This window comes from Perognathus longimembris, chromosome 6 (assembly GCF_023159225.1).
Source record: "Perognathus longimembris pacificus isolate PPM17 chromosome 6, ASM2315922v1, whole genome shotgun sequence".
In the NCBI taxonomy this organism is placed as follows: domain Eukaryota; kingdom Metazoa; phylum Chordata; class Mammalia; order Rodentia; family Heteromyidae; genus Perognathus; species Perognathus longimembris.
The window spans coordinates 32,921,997-32,947,400 of record NC_063166.1 but is presented as its reverse complement, the minus strand read 5'-3'; the positions used below and the strand labels follow the sequence as shown (position 1 = coordinate 32,947,400).

The window sequence follows — 25,404 nt, the reverse complement described above, 5'->3', positions numbered from 1 at the left end:
GTGCAAGGCCCTGAATTCATACTCTGGCATTAGACACACACACACACATACACACACACACACACACACACACACACACACACACACACACAGAGGGGGGAGGGGGAGGGAGGGAGGGAGAGAGAGAAAGAGAGAAGCAGAAGTAACTAGACATACATTGAAAAAGTAATTTCCCAGAAAATTTTATTTAGAATGATTAACACAAAACTAGGATTTTTTAAAATTTTTTATTGCACTCTGGGAAGAAATTTTAATTCCAAACCCACAATTTGCAGACTGGTAGGTATGTCTAGCAAAAACTAGAGAGTGCAAAACAAATTTTGCCATAGCTTCTTTCAGAAAATATGATGTCAATGAGAAACAAAAGAAAGAAAAAAAGGAGGGAGGGAGGGGGGAACTATCTCCCTAAATTGTGACCTATTATTTTGGTGCTATTATTAATTTTATATAGTTAAATTTTCTTAAATTCTGATCTATTATTTTATTTTGTATTTTGAGAGCTTTTTTTCTACTTGGTTACTTTATACATTTAAAAATGTGTAAATACGGGCTGGGGATATAGCCTAGTGGCAAGGATGCCTGCCTTGGATACACGAGGCCCTAGGTTCGATTCCCCAGCACCACATATACAGAAAACGGCCAGAAGTGGCGCTGTGGCTCAAGTGGCAGAGTGCTAGCCTTGAGCGGGAAGAAGCCAGGGACGGTGCTCAGGCCCTGAGTCCAAGGCCCAGGACTGGCCAAAAAAAAAAAAAAAAAATGTGTAAATACCTTAAATCAAAGAAGTCCACATGCTACAAAGTGCTAATAATATATGTATCAACTGAGAGAGCCATGAACAATGAAGGAGTGGACCTTAGACCTGGCTTTGGGTTTATGCTATTTGATTTTGTTAAGATAGTTTTATGTGTTTTAATTGGATCATTTGATTCTTATTTCCCCAAAATATTAGACTAGAGGGTACTATCCAAGCTAACCCCAAGACTCACCTACATGAGTCCCACAATGTCTAGGGCCTGGCCTACCACAGGACCACGGGAGCTACCAACTTACCAGGCCCTCTTCATGAAAAGAGCTGCTGAATAAAACCCGAGTGAAGCTGTGTGACGAGATCCACACCTGCCATCCTTCATCTGGAACTCTATGTCCATTTGTACATTTACTTTCTATTTCTTTCAGTACTTAGAGTTAAACCTTGGGTGCAAGGCAAGCACTCAGCCATTGAACTACAGCCCCCCAATGTTTTATTAGAACTTTTATTATTAGAATTTTTTTATTAGAACTTTCTCCTTTGAAATATATCTGTTCAGATACACACATCTAAAACTTTATCTCAGATTTTTTTACATGACAGTAGCATGTCAAGCATGAAAGCACAAACCTGAAAAAAAGCAGCAGTCAAATCCACATAGTTAAACATAACCTTGATTAACAAATCTTGTTATTCATGGATGCCAGCTCAGTTAATAAGTGTTTGTGGCTTGGATACTGAACTGGAGGTTAATGGTGAGGTGGAAGCAATTGTAGAATCCAGATTTTTAAGACAAACCCATATCACACCCTAAAAGGCATGCATGGAATCAGGTGTAGTCAGTCAGCTGTGGTGATTCCTTGTGGTGGATACTTTGGGTGTTCTCCTTCACTGAACCAGCTGTGAACAGCCTCAGCGCTGGAAGCTTAACAAGCAAAGAAGACTGGTTCTTCACACAGGGCTTCAAGAGCCACTTGCATGTCCATCATTTGAATGACCATATGTGACAGTGTTTTGATTTTAAATTTAAAATTAAAGTTGTATTTTGGCTCTTCTAAATTAGATTTGTAGAACAGGTAGGCTAATTACATAGTTATAGTAAAGTATAAACTATATACTTTATAGTAAAGTGAACAAATTTAACATTTAAACTCATGTCAACTTACTATCAGATATTGCTTACCTAGAATCACATTTCCTTCAAGCCTCATGTGCCTTGAGTATAAAATGAATGCAAGACATGGTTTTAAAGCTTCATTGTTCATTCACCATCCAGGGACATTTTTATGTTGTAGAGTCTGAGGACCTGGTACATTCCTTACCTGATTTGCTTTTCTCCCGTGGTTTGGATGAAAAAGCAGGAGATTTTTTTCATGTGCACTAGTAATTATGTGAGGACTATATGTAACTATGTGTTGGAGGAAGTGGGTAACCCAGTCACATCCTTAAAGGGCACCAAAAGACAGTGGGAGACAATGCTGTCTCTTTCCTCACTGATTCCTTGAGAGACAAAGAAAGAAGATTGATGTTTAAAACCTATAACCTCAAGACTGTTTCTGCAATTGGAAGCCAAAACTGGGTGGCAATTTGCTCACAGCCTGTGGCCCAATGTGTCATGGGTCATATGGTCCCACATGTGAACAGGAAGGTGAGAATGAGTGAACTTTTGCCTCAGTTGTGCCATCCATCAGAGAACAAATGGAGCAGATCAACATGTACAGCTGTACACAGAAGCGAGTGGCCGAGCCCTCCTCACACAGGGGTCTTTGTCTCCCAGACCTGAACTGACATTACTCTGGGATGCACTGGGCCTCAACTTTGTGGCAAATTACTAACCCATTATCACACCAGAACACAGGATCATTTATCTTCTAATCCAGAATGTCACCTGTTCTTCATTTACCAGTCAATAACCATTAATTATGTTCATGGAAATTTAAACAAAGTCTTTTCCTTCTGTTAAAACTAGTATACTGTTCAGTAATAACAAATAAATCTAGAGTTGTATATAGTTTTTTTTCCCATCCCCAAACTTGGGTCTAGTACAATATGAACTTTAAAGGAAATGCCTAGAAATTGATAGGTCAAAGGCCACAAATAGCCTGATGGAAAAGAAAGGAACAGAGTCTTAGCTCTGCCTTAGATTCCTACTGGGAACAAAATAAGCACCAGGGGTCTGGCCATGTTTACAGTGATCCACCACTGACCACTGACCGGAAAATACAATTCCTTTTTCTTTCATTTTTTTTCCAAGCCTTTGCTTCCTTTTACATAAGTAAATATGATTGTTTTGCATGTGTGACCATTCTAGCACAACAAGAGTGTTCCTAAAGAAAAAAAAGTTCAGCAGTTCCTGAAAGCCCTTTTTAGAATAATGATTTGAGTCAAACACACTTAACTGTATTTATCCGGTTATATCCAATACCTCAGAAAAAATATCTTCAAACAGCATTCTAGCCAGAAGTATAATTTAATTTTTCCTAGAAACTTTGGAACTACATTGACAAAGGCCAAAAGAAATGTGTATGTATATGCATGTGTGCATGTGTATGCCTGGGCCACGCTTCCTGATGAAGCCCACTCAGGAGAAATGAGAAGGTCTCTGTAGTTCAGAAGGACAGCCAAGGGGCGGCTTGGGCCCAGTGAGGCCACTGCATGTGCTATTGGTCACAGAAAACCCTAGCAAGACAACAGGAACTCATTCTGATGGCTAGGCGAGACTCTGGTGCAGGGTCAGGAAGAAGAGGTCAACATTCCCAGACAGATGAGGGGAGAGAGCAAATTCCTGCTTCAGGAACTCATGAGCAGGCACAGACCTATAAGGAGTCCCAGCTCTCTGCTATGGCATGGGGCAGCTTTAAAGGTTCTTCCTCCAAGACCCATTTTTAGCAGTAAGCAGGGCTTCCAAGCACTATAGACCCCATGAAGATCTCAGCTTGTATTTTGTGTCTTTCAAAAAAACTGATCCAGCTCTGTTAGTCATAGTAGTGGCATAACATTTAAAAAGTGTTGCAACTAAAATTCATCAACCATGATCCCTTAATGTAAAATGATAAGTACAAATACTTTAGTAATGCAAACAAAACTGTCTCTTTGCCTAAACAGTTTCCTCTGCCAGTTGCTTTACAGTGCATCAGTAAGTTGAAGAGACTGCTGTTATCCCAGCCAGCATGCTGCATTACAAGACATGCAAAACTGTCCAATCTCTCATCTTTAATACACCCAAAAGCATGATTTGAAACCATTTTTTAAAAGACAAAAATACAAAAGATAACAATAAGTAATTTCAAATTAAAGGGAATTTTTTTAGAAGGTTTCCACAAGTGTTCAAAATGTAAGTGAATGTTTTTGACAGCATTTTCTAAGAGAAACTGGACTGATATCAACTCCTCTAGGAGTAGTAAGGGAGACACCAACCAAAAGACTTACAAAGAGACTTTTCTGATGATGAAATGAAAATGGCCAAGAGACATATGAAAAAATGCTCTGCATCACTGGCAATAAAGGAAATGCAAATCAAAACAACATTGAGATTCCATCTCACCCCAATAAGAATGTCATATATCAAGAAAACTAACAATAACAATTGTTGGAGGGGATGTGGCCAAAAGGGAACCCTACTTCATTGTTGGTGGGATTGTAAACTGGTTCAGCCACTCTGGCAAGCAGTATGGAGATTCCTCAGAAGGCTAAATATAAGAACTCCCCTATGACCCAGCAGCCCCACTTTTGGGTATCTACCCAAAAGAACACAAACAAAATCACAGTAATGCCACCAGCACAACAATGTTTATCACAGCACAATTTGTCATAGCGAGAATCTGGAACCAGCCCAGATGCCCATCAGTAGACGAATGGATCAGGAAAATGTGGTACATATACACAATGGAATTTTATGCCTCTATCAGAAAGAATGACATTGTCCCATTTGTAAGGAAATGGAAGGACTTGGAAAAAATTATACTAAGTGAAGTGAGCCAAACCCAAAGAAACATGGACTCTATGGTCTCCCTTATTGGGAATAATTAGTACAGGTTTAGACAAGTCATAGCAGAGCATCACAAGGCCCAATAGCTATACCCTTATGAACACATAAGATGTTGCTAAGTGAAATGAACTCCATGTTATGGAAACAATTGTTATATCACAGTTGTAACTATTTTCAATGTCCTATGTGTATCTGTAGCTTCTATTATTGATGATGTTCTTGTATCACCTTCCTGTGGTTGTACCTACACTATCTCTGTAATCTTATCTGAGTATATTGGAAACCGTGTATACTGGTATTGGAAGTAGAAAATTGAAAGGGATTACCAAATTTGAGAGACACAGGGTAAAAAAAGACAAACAACTACAAAAGCAATGCTTGCAAAATGGTTTGGTGTAAGTGAACTGAACACCTCCGTGGGCGGGGGGGGAGGGAAAGAGGGAGGAGGGAGGGGGATATGAGGGACAAGGTAACAAACAGTACAAGAAATGTATCCAATGCCTAACGTATGAAACTAACCTCTCTGTACATCAGTTTGATAATAAAAATTTGAAGAAAAAAAAAGTTTCACTAAACGTTAGAATATGAGTACAAATGTTATGAGTATAAATGTTACGAATATAAATGTAAGAATGTGAGTATAACAACGAGGAGAGTGTGAGAATGAAATGCATTTTCTTTTTACCTACTTCATTCTGAGAAATGGTTGGGAGTGAAAGGGAAAAAAATATTTTGCTTGTCCTTCTTTTTGGGGCTGCATACTGACCCAGAGCATCTTATATACATGTTCTATCACCAAGCTGCACCCAAACTCTGGCTCACATCATCTTAAAAAGATATATTCCTGTCAGACACCAGCTACATTTATTGTTTGTTGTTGTTATTATTGTTTTGTGAGAACTAGGACTTAATTGCTTAGCTTTTTCACTCGAGGCTGAAGCTCTACCACTTGAGCCTTGGAAATAAGCGTTTCTCAGATATGTCTACCTGGGCTGGCTTGGAACATCAATCCTCAGATACCAGTTTCCTAAGAAACTAGGATTATAGGCATGGGCCAATAGTGCCAGTCCAACACCATTTTAAAATATCTTCATCTTCTATCTTTTAGAAAAAAACTAACATTATTATACAATACCAAGCTATAGAAAGCATAGGCCTGTATGCTATTGGTTTATAAAGATCTTTTCTAACCAAGTAGAGCTATGTCCAAGCATACTGCTGCATTTTGCAGTCTTAGTTGAAGGGGTACCTCTCGGTAATATATCTATTTTTACAACAGCATGAAACTTGAATACTTAACCTTTAAGTGCTACCTTATGAAGCCCTTCAGTGTGCTTCAAAAAACTTTTTTAAGTAGTAGCACTCTTTATGTGTTTGTTTCTTGATTAATGATTCTTGTGCTTTTTGATTGGTAAATTTTCAACTTCTTTGTTAAGAAATGAGGTTCAATTTTTTAAATTTAATTTTATTGTCAAGGTGATGTACAGAGGGGTTACAGTTACATACATAATGTAACGAGTATATTTCCTGTCAAACTTGTTGCCTCCTCCCTTATTTTTCTCCCACCTTCCCTCCTCGACTTTTAAGAACTGTAATGATCCAGTTAGTCTGTGTTCAAATGTTTTTTCCTCCTCTGCCATCCATGGCATGTAAGACAGTTATACAATGCTTTTATAACTATTTGTTCATAAACATATAGAAAGAATATTCACCACAAATCACAGTTGCACAGCTAGTTCATATAAATTTCAGTCCAAGGACCTGCTCATGAGAACCTTCTACAATGCTGAAACTAAAGATTCCTATTGAAAACATGGCTCTGTGAGAACTGAAGCATCCATGTCAAGATGTTTCTGATGAACATTGAATTGTGAGAGCTACCACTGTAATGGCTAGAATAACCTAATAAATTTACAGTCATTTGCTAGCTGTACATGTCCACATCCAATTATGCACATTTGATAACATGGTATTCCCAAGGTGACCATTGAACATGATGTTCATGTAGCTTTGCCTCTCTTTCTCTCTAGGCTATGTGGCTGATGTTGCAGAATGATGAGCCAGAGGACTTTGTTATAGCTACTGGAGAAGTCCATAGTGTCCGTGAATTTGTTGAGAAATCATTTATGCACATTGGAAAAACCATTGTGTAAGTATCCGTTATTGTTGGCTGTCGTTCACCAAGTGTTTGCTAATGATTGTGCTTGTATGCCTGCTGTTCTACCTTGTCTCTTATCTTCCCCTCTTACTATTCTGTAAAGCAATGCATGTTTCCATGCATGAAGCCAACATACACCATATGTCAGATATCTCTGAGCGTTTAAATCCAAGCTTTCAAAATTTATATATATTTCTTAATATTTTATTTAATTTTTCTATTTTTTGGTGTTAAATTTTTTTATCACATAATATACTACCTGTGTTGTTAGTGTGACTGCTTTTACTCTTTTTAGACCAGTGTCAAAAAAACTACCCAGCCATCCTTACTGCTTTCATTTTATATTTTTCAAATTGGAAACCATAAAAAATGTACATAAAAGTTCCAAGTTCATTACATTCTTTTCTATGAACCATTGAAAGTAAATTGTGACCTGGTGCCACATCATTCTGAGCTTGTGTGTGTATATCTATCTACATTGACATTCTACTACATAAACACAGTACAACCATCACACTCAAGAAATTCAGTGGTAAAAGCTAATTTGCCATTCTCTGTTCTCATCTGAGATTTGCCAGTTTGGCTGATGCTATCTTTTATATCAAGCTGATCCAGTTTAAAGTCAAGCACTACAAATACTTGGTACATTACACAAGTTTTAAAGTCAGATTTGTTCTGGAATACTTGGAGCATGTTTGGGAAATCATTATGGGTAGAATTTTATTTTCAATTTTGCCATCTTATTCCATAGCATGTAACTTGGTGACCTTTATCATATTCACATTGTTGAAACACCATTATCAATTATTTCTCCTTGCCTTTCCCCCAGCCATGGTGGGATACATTATGTAATCCTAGCCCTGGAGGCTGGGATCAGGGAGGTCACAAGTTTTCAGCCAATTTGGTCTACATAGGGAGATCTTGTTTTGAAAACAAACAAAACATGGGGTGTATATACCACCTTTTCTCAATGCATTCATGACTTCATGGGTACTTGGGTTATGTTGGGCTCTTGTGAATAATGTTGCTTCTTTCAGTTCTTTTGTGTCTTTTTGTGCAGCGGGGTTAGTGAGTTTTAGGGTCATTAATCTTTTATCTTATTTTTTGAAAGAAAGAACTGGGGAACTTGAAAAAAATATATATGGAGCAATTGTTTTAGGCATTGGGCAACAGGTGGTACAGGACTATGATCCCTAATAGAGAAATAAATGAGTTGGGCTCTGAAATCTCCTGGCTTTCTTTTTTGGGACTGTGGAGCAAGAAGATGAATCCCAGGCAGATACAACTGTCATGTTACATTGAGAGGCAGAGATCAGAAGTTAACAAATCTAATACAACCAGACTTTAGGAGTAATTCTAGAAAGATAGGATTTACAAAGAAAGGAGCTCCAAAGATTTTCATAGAGGTCTTCTTGAGTCTCTACTTAATCATAAGGTATACATATGTACAAGACTCCACAACCTGAGAAAAAGAATCATCTGGGAGATGAATGTTTCTTAAAGCTTATCCAGGACTGGAAGTCTCGCAGACTTCAGCCAACCACCATGGAGAAATCTGTAGATTACTCTGAGGGCAGTACAGGTTCCAGAGAGCTTTATTAATGAGATAACCCCTACAGTAAAAGCTACTCACTCTTGTCTCAAAGTAACAACATATAAATACATGCCTCAAAAGGATCTAACTGAACACAAATAACTTAGCTTCCTGCTATTACAAAGCCCATCGTTCTTCAAAGGAAGGTAGTAAAATCTCAACACATAGAATTCATTATATTCAGCTTTCAGTCAAAAAGTAGTAGGCTTGTCAAGAAGCAGGAAATCATGGCCTTTAACCATGATAAAAATCAAGTAGTAAAGACAGACTGATGAAAAATAAAGACACTGATATGAACACAAAATGATTCCAAATCAAATATTATAGCTGTGTTCAGTTATTTTAACAAAGACATAAACACATTCAAGAGCACTTTTTTTATGTGATACTGGGGTTTGAACTCAGTGCCTCATGCTTGCTAGACAGGCACTTATATGCCTTGAGCAAAACCCCAGCCAAGAAAATATAATTTCAGGAAATGAAGTAAGGAACCAACCACCCATGGCTCATGCCTATAACCCTGGCTACTCAGAATGCTGAGATCTGAAGATGGTGATTCAAAGTTAGCCTGGACAGGAAAATCTGTGAGACTCTTATTTTCAATTAGCTACCCAAAATAGCTGAAAGTAGAGGTGTGGTTCAAGTGATATAGTACTAGCCTTGAGCAAAAAAAGGTCAGAGACAGCACCCGTATTCTTAAGTTCAAGCTCCAGGACCAGAGCAAGGAAGGAAGGGCAGGAGGGAGGGAGGGAGGAAGACAGAGGGAGAGAGGAAGAGAGGGAGGGATGGGCCAGGTGATGATGCCTCATGACTATAATCATTGATATTCAGGACGCTGAGAACTGAGGATTGTGGTTCAAAGCCAGCTGAGGCAGACAAATGGAGACTCTTGTCTCCAATTAACCAGCAAAAGTCTAAAAGTGGAGGCATGGCTCAAGTGGTGAGCACCAGCCATAAGCAAAACAGTCAAGCAAGAGCAAATTAAAGGTCCTGAGTTCAAGCCCCAGCACTGGCATAAAAGAAAAGGAAAGAGAAACCAGATGAAACTTCTAATGAAGAAAAAAACTAGCATATGAAATTTTTTAAATGTATTGTTGGCATTAAGCAGATTAGATATTAAAACTAATGAACATTATTAATGATAGAAATGATCCAAGATGAGGCACAGGAGAAAAATACTAATAGTGAATATAAAGAACAGTTTTCACAACCTGTAGGACAGTTATTAGGCAACCTGGCATTGGAGTCCCAGAAGAAAAGGAGGACAGGTCACAGAAAAAAGTGGATTGATGACTGTTTCCCAAATCGGATGAAAACAATGACTTGGAGGCATAATAAACCTTAGGCAGACTAAACACAAAAGGAAGCCATACCACCACACTTAATAATCAAAATACTGAAAATAAATGCAAATGAGAATTTTTAAGAGCAGCTAGAGAAGAAATCTAATTATCTATAGAGTAACAAATATTTTTAAAAGTCAACAAATATGCAAGGCAAAAGGCAATCATTGGTATCTGCAAACTACTTATAGAAATTAGCAACCTAGAATTGTATCTCTAGGGGGGAAGAGTCTTTTTAAATTGATGTGTTATCTTTCTAACAGTATGATAGAATACCTGAGGAAAAAAGGAGAACCGATTGTTTGGCTTTTAGTTTTCTAGATATATTATGAACTCTTGGCCCTATTGCTTTAGGCCTGAGTTGACATCATATAAACATCATTGCAGGAAGTAGTGATGAAAAGGTGCTCAACTTATGGTAGTCAGGAAGCAGAGAAAGAGGGACAGATTGATTTTACAAGATACACCCTTCAAGAAAACACCACTACCTCTTCAAACTAGGTTCAAACTAGGTGCCACTTCCTGCAGATTCCATTACCTCATTCAGCTATTAATCCATCAATACCCATTCACTCCATCCAGCTATGAATTGATGAATGCACTAATTCACTGATGGTCAGGATCTTCCTGATCCACTCACCTTAAACATTGCTTCATTGGGGACTAAGTTTTCAACACGTGAGCCTTTGGGAGACATTCTAGATCATAACAACAGATAAGAATCTAAAACTTTGCAGACAAAGTCTGAGATGATTCTTTGTTAGCAAATATTCTAGCACAGATAAAAAGGTACTAGTTCATACTTTGGATCTATGTAAAAGAACAAAAAGCAAGAAAAATAGCAAATATGTGGGAAAATATGAATGGTCTACCTCATTTCTCAAATGAAAGATAACTATGTCAAGCTGTGTCTATGCTTGGTGGCATGTGCCTATAATCCCAGCTACTTGGGAGATGTAGATAGGAGGATCATCAAGCCTAGCCAGCCTAAGCAAAAACTACCTGAAAAATAACTACAAAAAGGATTGAGGATCTGAATCAAGTGGTAAAACCTTGCCTAGCAAAGTGAGACCCTGAGTTCAAATGTCAGGACTACCCCAAAAAATAAGTAAAATCAAATGAAAACTATTTTTCCATATATATGTAACAAAGCAGTTATATCTGGAATGTAAAGGAATTCTGGTAATTCAACAGTAAAAGAACAACTCTTTTAAAATGGGGATTTTTTTTGTCATACTTGTTATCCCAAGAACCTTAAGTATGTAACTAACCCTCTGTACATCATTATGACAATAAAAAGGGGATTTTAAAAAAAAACAAGTACTCATACAAAAGAATATGCAAATGGACCTTAAGTGCATGAAAAAATGCTCAACATATTACCTACAAAAGACACATTTAAACCACAAAATGATACCATAATGATATCATTAGAATGGCTAATTTTTTTTTAAAAATCAACAGTGCTGTCATTGAGGAAGATGTGGAACAAGTAGAATTCTCCTATTTTAATGATGAAGTCAGTGGCACAACCATCTTGAAAAATAGTTTGGCTATCTTATGTCTAATCTATTTTTAGCATGTAACCAGAAATGTTAGTCATATACCAAAGAAAAGTGAAAATGTGTCGACATACAGACCTATATATACATGAATATGCATAGCAGCTTTATTTCTAATAAACTATCACCTTTCACAATGTCTTTTCAACTAATATCTTGATAATAAATATACATACAATGAAATAGCTACATAGAAAACCAGCATTCATATAATAAAAAGGGTAGTAACAATAAGGGCAGAAACTACCAATACTTGCAACTCATGAAATCTTAATTATGCCTAGTGAAGGCAGCCAGAGTACATACTATGTAATTCTGTGTAAATGATATTCTAAGAAAGGCTAATTGGAGTGCTAGGATGCCAGTCAGGGTTCCTGAGCATGTTTGGATGTTTGGCTATCTAATATACCAAAAGATGTCAACAAGATTAGCCTGAGAAGGCCCAGCATGGTGGCTAATGGCTGTAACCCAAGGTACTTGGGAAGCAGATGATTGATTTTTGCCATCTAGGGCAAAAAGTTAATTTAGCAAGACTCCATCTCAAGTAAGTGGGATATAATTATTCACATATGTAATACTATGCAAAAAGCATAGGTGGAGGAAGAAGAGGAGGAGGGGGAGGAGGAGGAGGAGGAGGAAGAAGAGGAAGAAAGATTCATTTGAGGGATGCATGTTTAAGTGTAGCAAATGACTGGGATAGGTGTATGGGAATGTTTGAGCAGGTGGGACTGTTTACATGAGTCCATGTGCATATATTTTCATTAGTTAAAATTATATAATCTACTTTTGTTCTTCTTGGTCAGTTCTGGTGCTTGAACTCAGACCTGGGTGCTTGCTGTCCATCAGCTTTTTCTCTCAGAGCAAATGCTCCACCACTTGAGCCACAGCTCCACTTCCAGCTTTCTGGTGGTTAATTGGAGATGAGAGTCTCATGGACTTTCCTGCCTGGGGCTGGCAGTCCCTATATTCACAATTCTTATATCTCAGCCTCCTGAGTAGTATTAAATATGTGAGCCACCAGTACCTGGCTTAATCTAATTTTTATCAACAGAAAGTAAGGAACTTACAATGTGGCCATCACCAAGGAAATTATCAGCTCACTATAACTACTTACAATACTGCTATAAGTAATATAAGTGTCATGAAATATGGCTATGACAACATTCAATGGAATACAAGTTTAGATTTGTTATATGATTTAAATATTGCCTCCAATGATTAGAGGAAAATGTATCAAAACTCAATAATAACAGTTCCTATATGGAAGCACTTTGGATGACTTTTAGTTTTTGACCCAACAATTTTCTCTCCCTATAATTCTATAGTAAGTATATATGCTTTTGTAGTAACAAGTCACCTTAAACACATTTTTAAGAGTTAAGGTAATCTTACAAATCAGTCTTCCAATAACACGTTTTTTTTGAAAAGTACATGAAACTTTGCCATTCTCCCATCATGGAGACAGTGCCCTGAATGCAGTCACATGATATCTTTTGTCCTGTAGTCCTTAGGGCTAAATGTTTATGGTTTATAGTTTATGATTTGCCATTTTCTTTTCCAAACCAGATGCTATTTCTAGTTGATTTAGAAATAAAGCAGACTTAATTTTTTTCATTCTACTTTTTTACTTTTTGCTTCTAGGGGTTGAACTTAGGGCCCTGCTGAGTTTAAGTATGCTCTACCACCAAGTTACAGTCCTTGCCCTTAGTTCCTTTTTTTATTTATATTAAAATCCTGCATAAGCACCAGCATTCTGTGGGAATGGCCATTTGCCATTCAGAATCAAGCACCAGGTATTCATTATATCTGACTTCACCTTTCCTGAGGCATGTCTTCTGAGCTAGACTGCTTTCTCCACAGCAGGGAAAGTAGCCTCCATTCTCAAATGTTACAAACACAGTGGCTTTGAGTAGTCTATTAAAAGATGCTCTTTAGCCAGTTACCCTGGCTCCCTCCTGTAATCCTAGCCACTCAAGAGGCTGAGATCTGAGAATCAAGGTTTGAAGCTAACCCAGACAGAAAAGGTTATGAGACTGAGCACCAAAAAGCTGGCAGTGTATACAATGATCCCTCACCTGTCATGAGAGTTAGGTTCCAGAGACCCCTGCCATAGATGAAAAGTCTGCGGAGTAGCCGTGTTACATGGTCGGCCCTCACTACATCGCGGTTCTGCATATCTTTATTTTATGACTTGGTTAGTCCCATTCCAATGGCATTGATCTCTTTCTGTATATTAAGTGGTGCAATAGTGTTGTTAAAAACAGTACTGAGTACCATAGCCCTCTGCTGGACTCTCAGCTCTGTGACTTCCGGCAGTTATTTATCTTCCCTCTGTCTCTGTTCTTCTAGCTGTAAAAGAAGCATAGTAAAGGTAGGGATTTATACATATGAATATAAAGCAACTGGGTGAGAATGCAAAAACACATTAGGACCTCATTATCATCTCTATATGTAGTTAATTGTGGAGCTGGATCTGGCTTGGTCCTGGGTCAGGAGAGGGAAATCTCTGGTGGACTACTCCACTGTGAGCCTGCAGTTTGAATGGGAGGGAACAAGGACCTCTCCAGTAGCAGAGAGCTGTAATGAAAGAATAACAATGTGATATGATGGGAGGCAGACAGAAACAGCATATGCTCATGAAGGTACTGTAGGAGCTATATGCTAGTACAGCTTAATTCCAGGGCTAGGGCACTGTTTCACTGAGGAGGAAACTAAGGCAGAGCAAGGTTCAGCTACCATACTCAGGCCACTTAAGCAAGGGAATAATAGAGAAAGGATCAGAGTTAAGCATTTATTTTCTGATTCCAGAAGCATCTCCAGGGCTAGAGGTGGAGCTCAACAATAGACACTCATGTAACATGACAAGAAGAAGCCACAGGTTCAATGCTTAGCACCTCAAAAACAAAAGAGGCACTTCTTTACTTTCATGTTTTACCCTTCCTGCTCTTGTGTTTTCAAAAAACTTGGAGGTGGCATATTTACAGGGAAAACAGTCCCCAACCACCCCACTCCCCCAGCGCTGAAGAAAGAAGGCAATACTTGGCTTTTGAGTTTTTGAAAGCCCAATTTCTGGTATAATAAAGCAAAGGATTTTTCAGGGAGTAATTGTCACTACATACAGTTTGGGTCTTAAACTCTGTTACTTAAACTCTGCCACTCCCTCAAACCATAGCACCCACTCCTGAGATTCTTAAGCAACACACACACACACACACACACACACACACACACACACACACACACACACACGCTTTAGGGTTTGCAGCTGTAAGCAATTCAGACAAGATGGTCATCCATCTCATTCCCAGGGTAGTCTCAGTGCTCCCAACAGCTGCCTGCAATAGGAACTCTGTAAATACCTAATTGAGCACATATGGATATTCCCCAAAGCCAGCTTGTCCAGAGAGTCCTTCCCAGATTGCTCATAGTCACTGTAATTTCCCTGGGTTTCATGCTTAGAATGATTCACTCTAGCATGGTGGTGACTGCTATAGGGAAGCCACCATGCTTCCTTCCCAGAGGCCTGTGGAAGCTGCCCTAGTAAGAGTGTGGTAAGGACCTGAATGGAAGGGAGGGGAAGGAATGACACAGGGAGACAAAACGAACAGAATTTGGTGAGCCAGTAGATAGAGGGCCAGTGTTTCTAGCTTCATCAGTGGTACCACTAAGACAGAAAGCTTTTGACCTCATAATTTTCACCAGGTATGTTTCCTGTGCTTAAAGAAAGCTGATAGGTGGGCCGGGATGTAGCTCAGTGGCAAAGTGCTTGCCTAGTGAGTGCAGTGTCCTGGGTTCGATCCCCAGTACCAAAAAGACAAAAAAAGATGGAAGTGGCACTGTGGCTCAACTTGTTAGAGAGCTAGCCTTAAGAGTTCATGGACAGCATCCAGGCCCAGAGTTAAAGCCCTATGACTATGACCAACAAAAGAAAGAAAAAGAAAAAAGAAAGTTGATAGGTTTATAAGTTTATAAGCTTTTAAGTTTCTAGCATTTCTTGCAATGTCGTTGCACATGCCTCTTCCCTATCCCACACACAAACCATTACCCTGCAGGGTCTCACTTCAGCTGTTTTTGTTTTCTTTGCTGGCCTTGGGGCTTGAGCTCAGAGCCTGCATTCTGCCAGTGAGCTTTTGTGCTCAAGGCAAGTGCTCTACCATTTTAGCTGTAGCCCCACGTCTGGCTTTTTGCTGGTTATTTGGAGATAGGAGTCTCACTAACTTTTCTGCCCAAGCTGGCTTCAAACCACAATCCTCAGATCTCCGCTTTCATGAGAAGCAGGGATTACAGGTGGGAGCCACCAGCACCAGGCTCACTTTAGCTGCTTTAAGATCTGCTTCTCTTCCCTTTTTTTTTTTAAGTTTTTATTATAAAACTGATGTGCATAGAAGTTACAGTTTCATACATTAGGCATTGGATACATTTCTTGTACTGTTACCTTGTCCCTCATAACCCCCTCCCTCCCCCCCTTTCCCTTCCCCCCCCCAGGTGTTCAGTTCACTTACACCAAACAGTTTTGCAAGTATTGCTTTTGTAGTTGTTTCTCTTTTTTTACCCTGTGTCTCTCAAATTTGGTATTCCCTTTGAATTTCCTACTTCCAATACCCATAAACACTGTTTCCAATATACTCAGATAAGATTACAGCGATAGTGTAGGTACAACCACAGGAAGGTGATACAAGAACATCATCAATAATAGAAGCTACAGATAAACATAGGACGTTGAAAGTAGTTACAACTGTGATATAACAATTGTTTCCACAACATGGAGTTCATTTCTCTTAGCATCATCTTATGTGTTCATAAGGGTATAGCTATTGGGCCTTGTGATGCTCTGTTATGAATTGCCTAAACCTGTACTAATTATTCCCAATAAGGGAGACCATAGAGTCCATGTTTCTTTGGGTCTGGCTCACTTCACTTAGTATAATTTTTTCCAAGTCCTTCCATTTCCTTACAAATGGGGCTTCCCTTTTTTTTTTGCCAGTCCTGGGCCTTGGACTCAGGGCCTGAGCACTGTCCCTGGCTTCTTTTTGCTCAAGGCTAGCACTCTGCCACTTGAGTCACAGCGCCACTTCTGGCCATTTTCTGTATATGTGGTGCTGGGGAACAGAACCCAGGGCTTCAAGTATACGAGGCAAGCACTCTTGCCACTAGGCCACATCCCCAGCCCTTCTCTTCCCTTTTAAGACACCTGTGGTGATGTTGACTGGAAAGGCTCACCTATTGTCATCTGCTTTATGTTAGAATCACCATCCATTTCCTCTTGAAGTCTTTAATTCCATTCAGTAACTTTGCTTTAAATTTAGTAGAGAATAACACATTAAGTTGAGTTTGGGTTAGTCAAAGATATTCAGAGCTGCTGATCAGTGCCATATGTCATCCTGATCAAATATAAGGTGAAGAAATTCTCATGTTGATCATTTGTATTGGGAAGGCAACCTTATGGTATCACCTGTTCTTGTGTCAGAGCATTATAATATGTTTATTATTTGTTTATTTGGAGAAGGAAGAGAGTGCATACTCTTTTCAGAGTATGTTTTGCTTTTCACTTTTCTGTCAACATATTACTAAGTAATGTAAATAAACATTTTTTTTCTTCTACCACGAAGATGATGGTACAATAAACCAAACAGGTGAATGTTGATTAATGTTTTGTTCATCTTGTTAAACTTTGGGCAGAAAATTGAAAGAATAGCCAATCAAGTGAGAGCGAACACCTGCTGCTGGGGTTATGGTAAGGTGTTTGGGGCAATGGAAGTAGTTATCATAGAAATATGTTATAGTACATAATGTCCATATGATATATAATTATTTTGTATAGAATATAGTTATCATATGAGTATATTATTACTATAGTTTGTGGTACTTTAAAAAAAAAACACAAGCAACACATTGAAATTTAAAAACAAAACAAAACACCCAGGCCTGCACCAGTGGCTCACGCCTATAATCCTAGCTACTCAGGAATCTGAAATCTGAAGATCGCAGTTTGAAACCAGGCTAGACAGGAAAGTCCCTGAGATTCTTATCTCCAGTTAACCACCAGAAAACTGGAAGTGGCACCGTGGCTCAAAGTGTGCTACCCTTGAGCGGCAAAGCTCAGACAGCTGCAAGGCCCTGAATTCATGCCCCATGATCAACCAAGAGAGAGAGAAATAGAGAGAGAGAGAGAGAGAGAGAGAGAAGAAAAGAAAGAAAGAAAGAAAAAGAAACCCATTTCTCCAGTCCTTCCTGAGATAGCAAATGTTAGGTGCTGGCCGATACCCACATGACTACATCTCCTGGGCTGTGAGTTCCAAGCCCTCATCTGGAGGATGTATAGAAGGTGCGCTGGACATGGAAGGTCTACATTGAGTCCTATGTCTCCGGCTGCTTCACTCCTGTAAGGCCTTCTCAGAGTGTTTGCTGACTGTGACTGTTTAGTCACACTAAAGAAAATCCTTCATTTAGACTACCATTACAACTAGAAAATCTCACTTTAAGCAAACCCACAGAGAATAGCCTCTTCCTGAGTAAATATTAGCTATTAAGACATATGTTTTAACCTACCAAAAAACTGATCTCGCAACCTAAAATAATGTGCATCCATGTTGACATAGCAGGCTTTTCAGTTATTATCTTGAACTAAATAAAAACCAGTTTGAGCCCCGAAGTGATGCTTGCTTGGCACCCAGTCAGACCTCATTGTTTCATGTGCAGTTGATGTAGATCAATTGGGTAGAAAGTCGATTTTAGGGGTTTCTTTTAATCAAAGATCTGTTAGATCTTGAAAATAACTACCTCCTTCATAACTACCTCATTGAGCAGCTGCACGCTACCCAGCACATACAAATGCTCCATAATCTGCCATATGTTCACCTCATTTTCTCTGCAAGCCTTGCCCTTGATAAGATAAGAGTAGACTGATTGGGTAGTGGTTAACATGAGCATATTTTTATAAGGGAAGGAAAAAAAGGAAGGAAAGGAGGGAGGGAGGGAGGGAGGGAGGGAGGGAGGGAGGGAGGGAAGGAAGGAAGGAAGGAAGGAAGGAAGGAAGGAAGGAAGGGGAAGGAAGGAAGGAAGGAAGGAAGGAAGGAAGGAAGGAAGGAAGGAAGGAAAGAAGGAAGGAAGGAAGGAAGGAAGGAAGGAAGGGAAGGAAGAGAGAGAGAGAGAGAGAGGAAGAGATAGCATGCACCATGATCGAGATTGAAGGATTGAAGGGATGTTAGCACAAAGCTAGATAAGTGGGAAGGAACCATTTGAATGGTAGTGGAGACAAGGGAAAGCAGCACAGGTGGGTGGGGTGGCATGAGAAAAGCACAGAGGCAGAAGGTAAGGAACAGTATGTGGGTGCTAGGCAAGCTGGTGAGCTGGGTGGACCAGCTTTACCACATCAGGCATACCAAAAACTACCTGCTCCTATGATTCCTTTCCTGTGAACACTTCCTACACATCCCTGGAGTCTTAGCTTAAATATCTTCCCTCGGCAGACACCCTACCTCAACCAGAGCGTTGTTGGCTTACTTCCCTTCATCCCAGACAGTTCCCAATTGTATCCTGCAATTACTCACAATATTATGGCAATCACTAGACTCCAAGCTCCTGAGAGGCCAGGTCCAGCACCTGGTTTTGCATAGTAGCTGGAACTAGGACTGCATGGCACAGATGTGAGAGGGAGACATGGAGAAATATAGGATAGATGTTACAGGTAGAAGAGATGTGCAGAAGGCTCAGAACTGTTGATGCCAGTCCTCCTCAGCTGTGTAACAAGGTCTCTGTATCTTTTTTGCAAAGCAGAGAAACTTTACCTCCATCCTTTTGGGGTCAATTATAACAACTCATCTGAATAAATAAAAATAAACCAAGCAGCCATAACATAATTAGCAATTCTCATGTAAAGAAAACACAGAAACATTGAGGTTTGTTTTAGTGGTAGATATGCATCTAAAAATTCTTTAACTGCCATTTTAACAACTAAAGAGACTTCATTCTCTTTTAAGTCCACCTCCTGTCCCAAATAGACCGCACTACACAAGCCTTTGCCATGGAGGTCATCATACAAGTCTGGTCTTCTCAGAGGTAAAGCATGTAAATGGATAACTTGAAAATAGCTTCTCTGTTGAACAGCTTCTCAGTGACACTGATTTTTAAAAAAAGAAGAATTCAAGGGACACGCACACCAACCACCAACTGAACACTGTTACTGAGAAGGAGCCTCCCCATAAAAATGACAAGTACCTGTTTATCAAAATGAATTCCAGAAAGTGGAAACATGTTTTGGGTGGTAAAGAAAGGGGGAGGTCACTGGAGTGGAGGGAGGGGGGGAGGATGAGCAAGTATAGTCATTATATTCACTGTACATATGTAAAACATGAGCTTTATAACGAGAGTAGGGACGAGGGGAAAATGGAGAACAAAGGAAAGGGTAACATTGACCAATAAGCATTGTACTCATAACCTGACTTACAGAATGTAACCTCTTTGTATAACTACTTAATAATAACAATAATAAATTATAAATCTTAAAAAGAAAGACAGTACCCTTTAGACATGCCACACCCACCAGCTCATTCCAGCCTTGTGAAATGCAGGCTTGGCCTGAGCCCAGGCTGATACCAGTTGGAGCCTGGCTTCAGCACCCCTTTGCCACATGGTCTTCTGTAAATCGTTCATCCTCTAGAACTTCTTTTTCCCCATTTGTAAACTACAGATTACACTATCTGTTGTAAGGACTTGCAATTAACATGTGCAAAGGTCCACAGACATAGAAAACACAGAAGAAATGCAAGTGTAATCTTAATAAATAATTTCTACAAGTAGAGTAGATGTAAATCTTACTCTCTGTGTGTATGTGGGGTGTATGTGTGGTAATGAGGTTTGAAATTCACAGCTTCGTGCTTAAAGGCAGGCACTCTACTGTTCTAGCCACACCCCAGCCCTTTGAGTTCTGAATCTTCTTTTGTCATTTCTGACTGGTTGGACTACAATCTTCCTGTTTACACTAAAAATCACTATAGCCTAGATGACAGGTACATGCCATGGTGTCCAGCTTTTCTACTGAGATGGGATTTTGCTGTTTTTTGGTAGGGAAGAGAGGGAGGTCTGGGCTGACCTGGAATTGAGATCCTTCCAATCTCTGCCCCTTGATGATGACAAGCACACACCACCCCATTCAGCTATAAATTTTGCTTTTTTTATTGCATTTTGTCAATCGCAACATTAATTGCTAGGCTTCTCGCTGCCTACAAGCCTCTTACTTCAAAACATGTGTCATCTTAATATAAAATAGGTAAGAACGGGAAGGAGCTAGTGTAACTGAGGCTCTTCCATCTGTGTGATGCTCTGGTAAGTGAATGCTGTCTTCTAACATTGGAGTAAGATCTTGATTAAGCAATGATCTCCTGCGCTTGCAGGGTATACCCTGTTTCCTGTTGCCCTTCAGCAGTGTCACCTTCTTCCCACAAGGGACTCAACCTGCACTCCTACTGTTCTTCCTTCCCTTCTTCCTTGCTTGCAAGGTGTACAAGTCACCTTCCCAAGACTTCCTGTCACTGCCACCTAGCAGACTTCTCTACCACACCCCAGAGCCTGCTGCAGCCTCACATCTCCCCCATTGGTATCAGCCTGTGGCCTCTTGACCACGAACTCAGCAGAAACCCCTGTGTCCTCTCAGTTTCTGAAGCCAAGCTCTCCACAGTTGGCCAGATGCTTTCCCAGGTGTCTCTGAAACTCATCTGCTCGCCCAAGAGAGACTTATCGGTGCTGGAGCACATGTTGATGGCTTCAAAGTTGTCTAGAGGCAGAGTGGCAGGAGACCTGAAGGAAGCTGAGTTAGTGGGGAATGCAAGGGATAGAAATCTCATGTCTGGGGCAGAGCTCTGGCTGGTCCAGGATGAATCCCATTTTAAGTCATTCTGTCATGCAGAAAGGCTGCTCAGAAGAAGTTAGTCTGTCATGGTCAGTAACTTGTCAAGTCTCTATAACTCTTCTTGATTCCTCTTCATTATTAATTTCCTTTTTCACAACATACTTTCCTATCATTCTACAGGAACTGATATAATCTCAGGTTTTTCTGCCCCTCTTCCCACCCCATATGCCACAACCCGCCTCATGTATTATTTGAAACTCTGGACACTCTCCATCTAGAAATACATACTGTTCTCTGGTAAATTCCCTTGATTTAAGATAATTATTTTTCTCTGCTCTCCTTTTCTGTGTTCTCTCGTTCTAGATATCCTGTTGTACTTTATTACATTCTCTTAGCTGATTGTCTTATTATTTACTTTCACGTGTCTAAATAACACATTGTGATTGGATATTTCTACCCAGACTGGCTTGGAACTGCCGTCCTCAGATCTCAGCCTCCTGAATAGTTAGGATTACAGGCATGAGCCACTAGTGCCTGGCTAACATCCTTTTTTTTATACAGTAGCCTGTTCTTGTTTCTTTGCTATCTTTCTTTTATTGTATGAGAATATTACAGATGGTACATGGGATTATTTGGTTTGGATTTTTTAATTTTCTTACCCTGCTTGCTGTATTTCCTCCAAGTTGCTATGTTTTTATTAATGTATATTGATAGCACAAATTATGCTGGGGCTTAAATTCAGAGCCTGGGTACTGTCCCTGAACTCTTTTGTCAAGGCTAGTAATATACTACAACTTTGAGCCACAGTACTACTTCTGGTACAAATTATTTATAACAGTTGTAATGAAAGCAACGTAACATATGCATATAACATTCGTTCATTTTTGTGTGTGTGTTTACAGTTCTAGGGCTGGAATTCAGGGCCTTGTGCTTTACTCAGCTTGCTTGCTGTACCACTTGCGACACACCATCTCCCTGACTCTTTGCTGGTTATTTTTTAGAGATCAAGTTTTGTGGACTTTCTTACTCTGGATAGCTTCAAATCACAAATCTCAGGAAAGTTAGAGCCACAGGTGTGAGCCACCAACACCTACCTGCATATAATGTATTTTTAATCAAACTCACTCCACTTATCACTTTCTTTTCCTCTCTTTCCCTCCTGTTTGAACAATCTTAATGGATTTTGTTATTCTGTTTTCATACATGTGTATGAGGTACTTCAATCATATTCACCCCAACTTCTCTTCACCCTTTTCAGTTCCACTAGTTCCCACTCCAAAGCATCTTCCCTATTTTATACCCATGTCATTCTTTTTTTAAGATCTAGATGCTGCATATGAGAGAGAACATACAATATCTTAGTCTATATTTATCTCAGTATTTATCACTTAGCTTGATTTCCAGTTCCACCCATTTTCCTGCAAATGACATTATTTCATTCTTCTTTATGGCTGAATAATGCACTATGGTTATACATTTGGTTCTGTGATCCATTTTGAATCAATTTTGGCATAGGGTGAGAGATAAAGGTCTAATTTCAGTTTTTCTACGTGTGGATATCTAGTTTCTCCAACACCATTTTTTTTTCATTTCAATAATGGATTTCATTTAACTCAACATTTCTAAAATATTTCCCAATATGTAATTAATATAAGAATTATTAATATGGTATTTTGTCTTCTTTTGGTATTGTCTTTAAATTTAATGTATCTTATCACATAGTATATTTCATATGAAATGATACTGAATTTTCACTAAGAAATACTTGTCTTTATCGTTAGACTTCCTAAAGTTTACAGTTGATAAAGTAGATTGTCATGTCCCATAATGTTCCAAATATTCTTAAGTTTTTTTATCGTTACTAGTTTTTAAATGAAAAAACAGAAAGGAAAAGAGGTAAGAGGAGTAATCCATACTGCTGCTTGTTGGTCTCCGGAGCTGAATGGAGTCAAACAGCCTACAGCATGCATACACTCACTCAGTCCCCCAGCCCTTCACCCCTCTGTTTTCAGCATCTTAACCGATTATTTATAGAGCTATGAACTTTAGGCCAGTGACCCTCTTCCCCAGGTGAGGTGAGACAGTTGCCAGTGATGAGTAATAGGGAGGAACAGAGGCCTCGGCCTGTTCTAGACTATGTGTGGGTACAGGGATTTCAGAAAGTGTAAATTAAGTTTGTTCTTAGGTTTCCCACTAGGGCTGCTAACACACATTCATCTACCTTCCATTTCAAGAATTTGGCTTCTCTTGTCTCTTTCTTGCTCCTTAAGCTCTTATGAATTCATTCTGCTTTTGAGAGGGACCTGAGGAATGAGCCAAAGTGTGCAAGCAACCATCTCTATCCATAAGTCATACATCTTCCAGGGCTGTTTTGTGTCATTTACTATTTACCACACTTGAGCCTCTGCAACCATCTTCTATATTCACATCCTCACAAAAACAACCTTACTTGAAAATAGATTCTTCCCAAATCCATCGATTTCCCTGAAAATGATATAATTTCATCCTTCCTGGTAGCTATCTAAAACCTTGTTTTCTATTGTGGGGTATCTGGGTTTTTTTCCATAGCTTAGCTATTGTGGGCTTGGTTTCAGTCAAGGTTTGTTGTATTCTCACATTCTGTCTTTCAGATAGAATGCCTAAGAACTGGTACCACTGGATCATAGGGTAGCTCTGTACTTCATATTTTGAGAAATCTTCATAGTGGTTATCCTAGTTTACATCCTCACCAACAGTGTGTTTGAGCGCCACCCCCTCCTCCACATCCTCACCAGCATTTGTTTACTGTTCATAGGCTTGATGATGGTCAGTCTGGAGTGAGATGGAATCTCAGTGTTATTTTGAGTTACTCCTTTATGGCCAGGGATGTTCAATGTTTCTTCATGTATTTATTTTCTATATGTACTCTTCCCCTGAGAAGTATCTATATAGTTCCTTTGCCCACTTATTAATTGGGTTATTGGTTCTTTGGGATTCTGACCTCCTTATATATTCTTCTTATTTAGCCCTTTTCAGATGAGTGAAGTAATCCAGGCCCAGAAAGACCAAGGACACATGTTTTCTATCATATGTGTATCTTAGACCCAAAAAATCAAGCTCTCATGTAAATACATGCAGAAGCATATGTGTGTGTGTGTGTGTGTGTGTGTGTGTGTGTGTGTGTGTGTGAGATGTGGTAGACTAAAGTCTACTATAAGCAGGAATGAAACTCAATGGAGTAAATTTTTTGAACAATTAACAATTTACTATCAGGAAGCTGAGATGAGATTGGGAGAGGGTGGATGGCTGAAAAAAGGAACAGGTAAGTACAACCAGAATATTCAATGTACATGTGCAGTGAAGGAAAAGTGAGTCTAGAGAGAGGGAACAGACAAGATGAGGGAGTGATGAGAGGTGATTAAGTACTGGACACTTAGACTTGTGCACCCTTTTAAAGTTCGGGAAATAGAAAAGAAAAGAAGATCTAAGAGCTTTTATGATATTTCAGGCACTAATGAGGGTGCATTGTCCATCCTCAGGCACACACAGGATAGTTCCAAACTTGACTTAGCCAATTTAAGCTCTGCTGTTCCTTAAAGGGACCCCTAGTTAATTAGATTTTAGTAGGACCTCATCTTACCCTATTAGGCCTGATATTCTTATTCTTTTTTTTTTAAGTCTTTATTATAAAACTGATGTACAGAGAGGTTACAGTTTCATATGTTAGGCATTGTATACATTTCTTGTACTGTTTGTTTCATATTTCTATTTAATATTGGTTAACACTTGTTAAAAGCTAAGAATTTATTTTATTTTACTCAATCTTTTGCAAGATGAAAGCCTGGCAGACAGTGTTCAGACAGTAATAAGAAAGACTTTTTGGTAGCTTGGACCTGAAGATGCCAGACTGGCACCCAGACCAAATTATATTTAATCAACTACTGAGATGGGGAATGTCCGTCTTTTTACTTTTACCCATTGGAAGTAGTATTACAAATCCCAAATGTTTTGTTACTAGTGAAGCAACCAAAGAGAACAGTAGTAAACTCAAAAATTCCTTTCACTGGCAGTGAGGAGATGCCCCTACCCTGGTCAGCTACAGAAGCCAACTCTGAACTATGGCCAAAGCTCAGTTAAGACCTGAGTTTAATTGCCCTTGAGATAAAGATGACTTTTATCTGTTTT

The 25,404-nt window shown here is 39.3% G+C and overlaps 1 protein-coding gene across 1 annotated transcript in view; it reads left to right on the top strand.

Annotated features, from left to right (window-relative positions):
• The window catches only part of Gmds (GDP-mannose 4,6-dehydratase), a 533,421-nt gene that overhangs the window by 416,477 nt on the left and 91,540 nt on the right, over positions 1–25,404 (top strand). The window contains exon 8 of the mRNA XM_048348513.1: positions 6,767–6,885. Within this exon, the coding sequence (XP_048204470.1) occupies positions 6,767–6,885 (119 nt within the window). The remainder of the gene's footprint in view (positions 1–6,766; positions 6,886–25,404) is intronic.